General features: G+C 39.2%; 1 protein-coding gene across 1 annotated transcript; it reads left to right on the top strand.

Annotated features, from left to right (window-relative positions):
• Positions 1-2616: 2616 nt before the first annotated feature.
• On the top strand, positions 2617-4677 carry LOC112037366 (disease resistance RPP13-like protein 4). Its single transcript, XM_024070175.2, has one exon. It carries the CDS (start codon positions 2617-2619, stop codon positions 4675-4677), a length of 2061 nt encoding a protein of 686 aa, XP_023925943.2.
• The last annotated feature ends 3792 nt before the right edge of the window (positions 4678-8469 follow it).

Genomic DNA, 8469 nt, shown 5'->3' with positions numbered 1-8469 from the left:
GAGGACCATGCAGTGCCTTGGTTCTGTCTAACGCTTTCATTTCTCTGTAAGGAGGGGTTTGTCCTCGGACCTCTTTATTGGAGACGATTCCTCCTTGGGTCGGATTATGATCTTACACGTGGCGTTGATCTCACCTCCAGCTCGAGCCCCCATCTTTTTTATTTACGAAGCGTCCCTTGACCGTTCGTGTTCCACGCTTGACGCTTCGGTGCGCGAGACGCGCCTTCATTAATGTCCTCGTGAATTAACACAAGTCCAACGGTCTACGACCCACTTGGAATTTGGTAGCTTCATTATTAGCCCTGCTGGTAACTCTCTTTTCGAATTCTGCGTGGATTAATTCTTACCAACCCTCATCCTCTATATAAGGCTTTCCGGGGGGATGGTTTCTCCATACTCCATGAACCTCCCAACACAAACAGAAAAAACACACCCTTTCAGCTCCCTAAGCCCCTTTAATAACCCCGCCGGAATTGTGACCGGAGTTAGTAGATATAGGGCGGCTTTGGGCGGGTGTGAGGACATCCGTGCCAAGGGCCGTTGTGGCCGCAGCCCCCATTGGGCTTCCGGTGCGGCAGAGTCTAGGCGTAACCCCGATGGCGCCATGCACGGTGGCCCGGAGGGATGTCGTTGAAGTACCTAATGTCTCTCCTCGGAGCGCACCCCCGACGGAGGAGACATGCGAACTCATGTCATGGGCGGTGCTCGAGTGTTGCCGTCTCCAACGGCCAACGCTCGTGAGGATTGGAGAGAATCAAGGGAACATCACGGGGGAGGGCGTCCCGGAGCCCCTGCATCTGCTCCTCGCTTTGTTCAAGCTCCGCCGCCCCAAGAAAAGAGTTGTTGGTGGCCTTGAAGCGAGCCAGCCTCAGCCCCTTTCCGCCCCCTTACTGTCAAGTTCTCCCATTCTCTTGATGCCAATAAGGGTACGGGTTGACACTTCCCTTTAGCTAGTTTTAGGACGGGTCCGCCTGGGCCTCTGATTGTAGGACTAGCTTGTAGGAATAGTTTTAAAACATGCCTGCCTGAGCCTCTGATTGTATTCTGTACTTTTCTTTTTACGAAATAATATCAAGCTCCCTTTCTTTGCTGTTGAATCTTCTGTCTCGAACTTTTATCTTTCTGCAGTTTTTTTTTTTTTTTTGCATCACCACCAATCTTTCATAGAACGACTACTTAGAACTATCGCCTGTTGCGCCGGCCAGCGCACTAATCCTTCCCACAGACGGCGCCAATTGTAGGGTCAGTTTTTGTTGCCCAAGCCCAAAGGATATGGGTTAAAGGCCCAACGAACCCAGAACAATGAATTTGTAGAGAGTGGATTAAAGGTTTAGGCGCTAACCGGCGTTCACGAAGCATGTACCCATTTCTTTCTCTGAAAAATACTTAGAGCAATTTACAACTGGGGGAGCCTCCTCGGACCATGGCCAAGGAGGCTTTCTTTTTTCCCCTTTTTCTCACATAAATTTTGCTCACATTTCTTATATATGCCCATCTTCTTCCTCTTGTTGATCATCTATTGGCCTTCCTCCTGACCGCCTATCCCATCAAAGGTCATATCCGTGCTCAAGTGGTTCACCCTGATCGATGTCGCCCTGGCAAGGGGTTACATCCCCATTAATACGGCCAGAGGGGTTAGGTGAACGTATTCAATGTTGAGGCGACGGTTCGCCCAGAGCTTGCCCTTTTCCGTACCGAGGTCTCGGACGACCGAGGATAGGGTCATCCTTGGACCCATCGTGCGTCCTCGGCGTGGGCCATTTGGACTTGGATTGAAGTGGGCCTTGGCTACTCGATTTTCTGGCCCCACAACACTTATAACAAAAAATAGGAAAAATATGAATCACCTCAAAAAAATATTAATCAATCACAAAAGCTAAAAACAATAGAATGATATATTTGTAGAGATAAAAAGATAAAAATAAATAAATAAATAAATAAATAAATGCAATTGTTGCTTTTTATAAATTATTTTAATTATAAATTTGTATATATTCATACACATTGCGTGGGGTTGTGACTAGGGTTGCAACTAGTTAGAAGAAAACCTGAAAAACTGATGACACTAATGTATGGTTAGCCTAGCACCATTAGATTTATAATGAGTGTTACTTTCCAGAAGGGAATCTGCTTGAAACTCAAATTTCTGTCCTCTTTTTTTCTCGATTTGATGCATTGCATTTTCCTTTTCTTTGGTTAAGGCATCTATTGGATGAGTATGAATTAAGGGAGGTCAATTAAGAAGTACTCCATACTAGATTCCTTTCAAAACAAAGGTCACAGGTGGGCCTGCTTGGCCTTGGTACAGTCCTTGATGCGTTTGGTTTCATATTTGGTTAAGGTATCTAGGGGAATGAGCATAGAGTAAAATCAACCCTTTATCCTTGGTTGCTCCCTACAAGTAAAGTAACATGCCTTGTGTTGGAAGTTGGAACAGGCATAAGCGTAACAACAATAACAACTTTGGTATGAGTTCCCTTTTCCCTCTTGAAAATTTTATTTTGGTATGCTCCAATTCCAAAATAAGATACCTTCTTCAATCTTTTCTTAACAGCTCCTGAACATTTTCGTAGGTTGACGTGTAAATTTCTCATGATAAAATTGACTGAAGCCAAGATGCCTACATTGTCTGTGATTCTACGAGAGGCCATCACTCGCATCAAAATGGCAGCAGGAAAAGGTGAAGAATTGATGACGACTGCAAATGACCTTGAGAAAACAATTAAGAAGTGGGATGATTTTGTACAAGATAGTGATAAAATCAATAATGCTTTGAAAGAACTCATTGATGATAAAGGCAAAATAGTCAATGACAGTAAGATACATTCCATTGTTAGCAATATCAAAGGATTAAGGAGGTGGGTTATTCTACAAGAGGCCAAGACTCACATCAGTAAGGCAGTAGAAAAAGATGAAGAATTGAAGATGGCAAACGAGCTTGATAAAATCAATACACTATCCAGTCGTGTCTCAAAGTGGGAGAGCGATTTCAATGGTGAAATTGATAAAATCAATACTGCTTTAAAAGAACTAGCTATTCACAATCAAGGCGACATCAATGAAAGACAAAAAAAGATAAATTCTGTTCTTGGCGATATCAAACAATTAAGAAGGCGAGGTACTTCAGTGCAGTTCACTAAAGTGAAGAGCAGTTCATCATCTCGGCCACCACGGACACAAGATGTGGCTTTGTCAGAGTTCCAGAAAATGTCAGAAGCGTGGAAACAACTTGGTTTGGAAGAGAACATTTTTTCAAAGACGATAAACATGGGAAATCTTCAATCAAGTTACCACAATGTTGAGAACCACCAAATAAAGCTCTGCTTACTCTCTCTCTCTATATTCCCGGTGAATTCTTCTATAAAGAAGAGGCCTTTAATTTACTGGTGGATTGGTGAGGGCTTCATCAATGGAATCGGGGACAAGACAGCTGAGGAGGTTGGAGAAGAAGTGTTTGAGAAACTCATAAATCAAGGCCTAATTAGACCAGTAGTAGACCGTCATGATTCATGGCCAATTGTGAATAAATGTAACCTGCACCCTTGGATTCACCGTATGTTGATATCGTTGGCCAAGGACGTTGAACTTTTTGAATTCATTAACAAGAGCCCCAATACCAAGGTGCCTAAACATCGGCGGTCGTGCTTAGTTTCCATGACTCAAAACTATTCTTCAGCTGATCAGTATCCTGCCATGCCAGAGAACTTGTGGACATTATTCAATTTAAGTGAGCAATATCTTCATTTCAAACCAGATTGGCTTACCAAGTTGAAGATGATTGAGGTTCTTCAGCTGGGGCGTTGGCAGGACAACGTTTTAAATCACATTGAAGCGATAAATGAAGAACTTCTGAAAGGTTTGGGGGCTCAGAAAAACTTGAAGTATCTTAGTCTCCGAGGGATTTCAAGAATAGCTGAACTTCCTCCTTCCATTGTAAACCTCACCAGCCTTGAAATTCTTGATCTTAAAGCATGTCACAATTTAGAGACATTGCCCAATGATTTTTCATTATTGAGGAAGCTGACGCATCTGGATGTATCGGAGTGTTACTTGCTAGAAAGAAAGCCAAAGGGGCTTGATACCCTGAATTCTCTCCAAGTGTTGAAGGGATTTCTTGTAGGAGGTTCAAAAACCACTCCCTGCAGACTTGGTGATCTTGGCAAATTGCAGAGATTGAGAAGGTTGAGTATCTATATAGGAAGTGAGGCTGAAATCCAAGGTGATAAGCGTGACAGCCTGGAGAAAGTTTCCTCTCTTCCCTGCCTAACAATAACATGGGCATTACATTCTTCAGAATCAAGTGATAAAGTTATCGATATGCAATCCTTCTCATTTCCACCAAGTTTACAGAAACTAGATCTCAGAGGCTTTCCTCGAGGGGCTCAACCAAAATGGTTAACACCAACTAAACTGAAAAGTTTAAAGAAGCTGTATATAAGGGGAGGGGGACTTAGTGAGTTTGATTTTGGGGAACAGGACAAGTGGACAGTTGAAATCTTGCGTCTCAGTTATCTGGAGAAGCTGGATATAGGCTTGACCAAGTTAAATCAAGATTTTCCTTATCTACGGTACCCCAAAAAAGAAGATGAAGTTAATCCAAAAATATCGAATAAGAGAGGTTCAGAAATGATTGAGATTAAAACACTCAATAGAAGTCGATCAAGTTCAAACTACTGATCATGTCCAGGATTGCTAACTAAGGTAGAGGTAGAGGAGGATGATGGAATTAGTGTGGGAGGAGGAGATGTACTGCCATCAATATGATGCCGAATTTTGTTGCCTTTGATGTAAGGTAAAATGGTGGTTTTCCAAGAGAGAGTTATCTTTGGTGAGTGTAATTTGAAGGTGATTTGATGGAGTATGACTTGGGAAGGGTCAAGAGGTAAAAGATTCAACAATGGAAGAGGAAGAAGAAGAGTTTGTCATGGTTGGATGTGAGTCTATTTTCTCTTATATCATATAGAAACTAATCAAAAGAGATTTCTGTTTGTAATATATTATGTATCCTCATATCTGTGAATGTGAAAACGTGTGTCAATTTGATGATTTCTTTTATCTAAATCTATGACATTAGATTAGGTAAAAAATGTATAATTGAATGAACTTTTAGGTTATTTATTTATTTTATTTCATTAGAAAGATGAAAGTAATATACAATGGGTGAGACCTCTGATTGCATGAGTGGTGCTTACGAGAAAGTAAAATCAATTTAAGGCCCAATTTGTCCAAAATGTACCAAAGGGGATAGAAAATGACTGAGTGGACCAAATAAGACCGAATGGGACCAAAGTAGACTGAGTAGACCTCGTTGGACCAAATGGGACCAAAGTTAACCTAATTGGACCGAATAGCAATTGTTTAATTTTTAGGGAGAACAAATTATTTTCAACAAATTTTAGAGAAAAAATTATACATACAATTACAAAATAATTATTTATTCTCACACATCATGTGAGTCTGCCACTAGTTCACCATAAAATTGGAAATAATGAAACCCATTCTCAACTCCAATCATATATATATCATATCATCTCTCTCTCTATATATATATATATATACATATATATATAAAACCGAAATCTCTGCTGGCACCACAATTTTCCACGTCACCTTTTTTTTTTTTTTTTAATTCTTTTTAAAGTTTTATTATTATATTAAAATTTAGGCGTAAAACCCATTTTCATCCATACATTTTCACGCGATTTCCACTTTGGTCCCTAACTTTTTTTTTCACCGCTTTTAGTCCCTATCCTGGAAAACGTGTCTCGTTTTTATCCTTGTTGTTACATCAGATACAGAAATTGCACAGGTGGCAAACGGAAGCTGACATGGCCATTAAAATAATAATAAAAAAATGTTATTTGGCATAAAAAAAATGCCATGTAAGCATCTAAATTAAAAAAAATAATTAAGTTATTGAATTTAATAACTAAAATTAAAAACAGAATTAAAAACCAAAAATCACTTGAATTGAGATCTAAGTATGTCTTGAACAAGAACAACAAAGAACACAAACCCAAATCTGAGAACACAAAATTAAACTATACACCCACATCAAATTAAACATGAACAAGAAATTAAACACGAAAACAAAATTTAAAACCTAGAAAATTAAAACCTTAGAGCTGAAACCCATAATTAGAATTCATGCCAAGAACACAAACCCAACAAATTTGAACAAGAACACATTAAAACCCAGCAAATTTAAACAAGAACACATTATATATTTGAACAAGAACATGAACACAGTAAAATTGATAAATTAAACATGAACACATTATATATTTGAACCAGAACACAAACCCAGCAAATTTAAAACCCAAAAAATTAAATTCAAACCCAATAAAATGAAATTTGAGCCTCCAAATCTCACATCCCAGCAAACCCAAGCAACCACCAACAAATTGGCAAAACCCAACCCACCCCTACTCCACTGACCCCCCACACCACTCACAAATCGGAACAAAACCACCCACCTCCAATCCACCTACCACACAAATCCACATGCTGGAGAGGGAAAAAAGAAAAAATAGCCGGCCAACCACCCATCGCAACCCACAATCCCAGCCACTACCATGTCCCAGCCACCCAACAAAAATCCACAAACCCAGTCTTAAAATTGAGATTGGTAAGCCATAAGCCCACGTAGCACTAAAACTATAAAATCAATAACCCCACGTAGCAAAAAAGTAAAGCCAATGAGTGAGCTATTGAAGGTGGAGGTAGAGACAATGGAGGTAAAGTCGGTGGAGGTGGAAAATAACGAAAAAAACAACCCAGGAAGTTCAAACTTGAGAATCGATGTGTAGAGCTGACCATGGTGGAAGTGAGGCTAGTCATGGGTAGAGGTGAGGCCAATCATGGTTGCCGCACTCATTCCATCTTTGGGTCACTGAGAAGACGCTCCAAGCGCTTCAAACTACTGATCATGTTTAGGATTGCTAACTAAGGTAGAGGTAGAGGAGGATGATGGAATTAGTGTGGGAGGAGGAGATGTACTGCCATCAATATGATGCAGAATTTTGTTGTCTTTGATGTAAGGTAAAATGGTGGTTTTCCAAGAGAGAGTTATCTTTGGTGAGTGTAATTTGAAGGTGATTTGATGGAGTAAGACTTGGGAAGGGTCAAGAGGTGAAAGATTCAACAATGGAAGAGGAAGAAGAAGAGTCTGTCATGGTTGGATGTGAGTCTATTTTCTCTTATATCATATAGAAACTAATCAAAAGAGATTTCTCTTTGTAATATATTATGTATCCTCATATCTATGAATGTGAAAACGTGTGTCAATTTGATGATTTCTTTTATCTAAATCTATGACATTAGATTAGGTAAAAAATGTACAATTGAATGAACTTTTAGGTTATTTATTTATTTTATTTCATTAGAAAGATGAAAGTAATATACAATGGGTGAGACCTCTGATTGCATGAGTGGTGCTTACGAAAAAGTAAAATCAATTTAAGGCCCAATTTGTCCAAAATGGACCAAAGGGGATAGAAAATGACTGAGTGGACCAAATTAGACCGAATGGGACCAAAGTGGGCTGAGTAGACCTCATTAGACCAAATGGGACCAAAGTTGACCTAATTGGACCGAATAGCAATTGTGTAATTTTTAGGGAGAACAAATTTTAGAGAACAAATTATACATACAGTTACAAAATAATTATTTATTCCCACACATCGTGTGAGTCTGCCACTAGTTCACCATAAAATTGGAAACAATGAAACCCATTCTCAACTCCAATCATATCAACAATTTTCCACGTCACTTTTTTTTAAATTCTTTTTAATGTTTTATTATTATATTAAAATTTATCAATTTAGAACCCCAATACAAACATACAACTCCCCCTTCAGCCTTCACGTCAAAGTCGAAGTGGTAAACCCCACGACCTCTCTATTTTCTAATATACGCCGGCACCCCACAACCTCTGTTTTCTAATATATGCCAGATCCTCCTGTTGCCACCGCCACCATGGATCACTGTCACTACATCGATTTCTCTCTGCCTCTCCATCGTCACCTAATCCAACCCATCGTATTCTATGATGGAAAATTATTTTGAGGTAATTAAAACATGCTTTTGACTCTCCCTAATTTCTATATATTGCTCTCTCTCTCTCTATCCGCTTCCATTGTTCATGGAATTTCGTTGGTTTGTGGCTGTGGTTAGCGACTAGTATATTATATAATAAAAGTTGAGCTTAGAAGTCATGATTGCGCCAAGTGGCTTCACCAAATTGGAAAAAATTTTGTAGATTTTTTTTTTTTTAAAATAGATATATTTTTCTTCTCCTATAATTTCTAAGTGGATAAAAATCATAATTTTTTTATAAAACCAGAAACATAGTAGTATAGTACACGTTTATATATTTTAACTTTTCTTATAATTTCTAAGTTGATAAGATTCATAATTTGATTACTATAGGGTTAGGATTTGTGGCCCAAGCCCAAAACAATGAATTTG

The sequence above is a fragment of the Quercus suber genome, unplaced genomic scaffold (genome assembly GCF_002906115.3).
Source record: "Quercus suber isolate HL8 unplaced genomic scaffold, Cork oak 2.0 scaffold_7, whole genome shotgun sequence".
In the NCBI taxonomy this organism is placed as follows: domain Eukaryota; kingdom Viridiplantae; phylum Streptophyta; class Magnoliopsida; order Fagales; family Fagaceae; genus Quercus; species Quercus suber.
The sequence above is the reverse complement of the archived record's forward strand: the minus strand, read 5'-3'. Positions and strand labels throughout refer to the sequence as shown.

What these genes read in the sequence shown, in the direction of transcription:
- LOC112037366 (XM_024070175.2), top strand. Translation starts at nt 2,617, where the DNA reads ATGCCTACATTGTCTGTGATTCTACGAGAGGCCATCACTCGCATCAAA.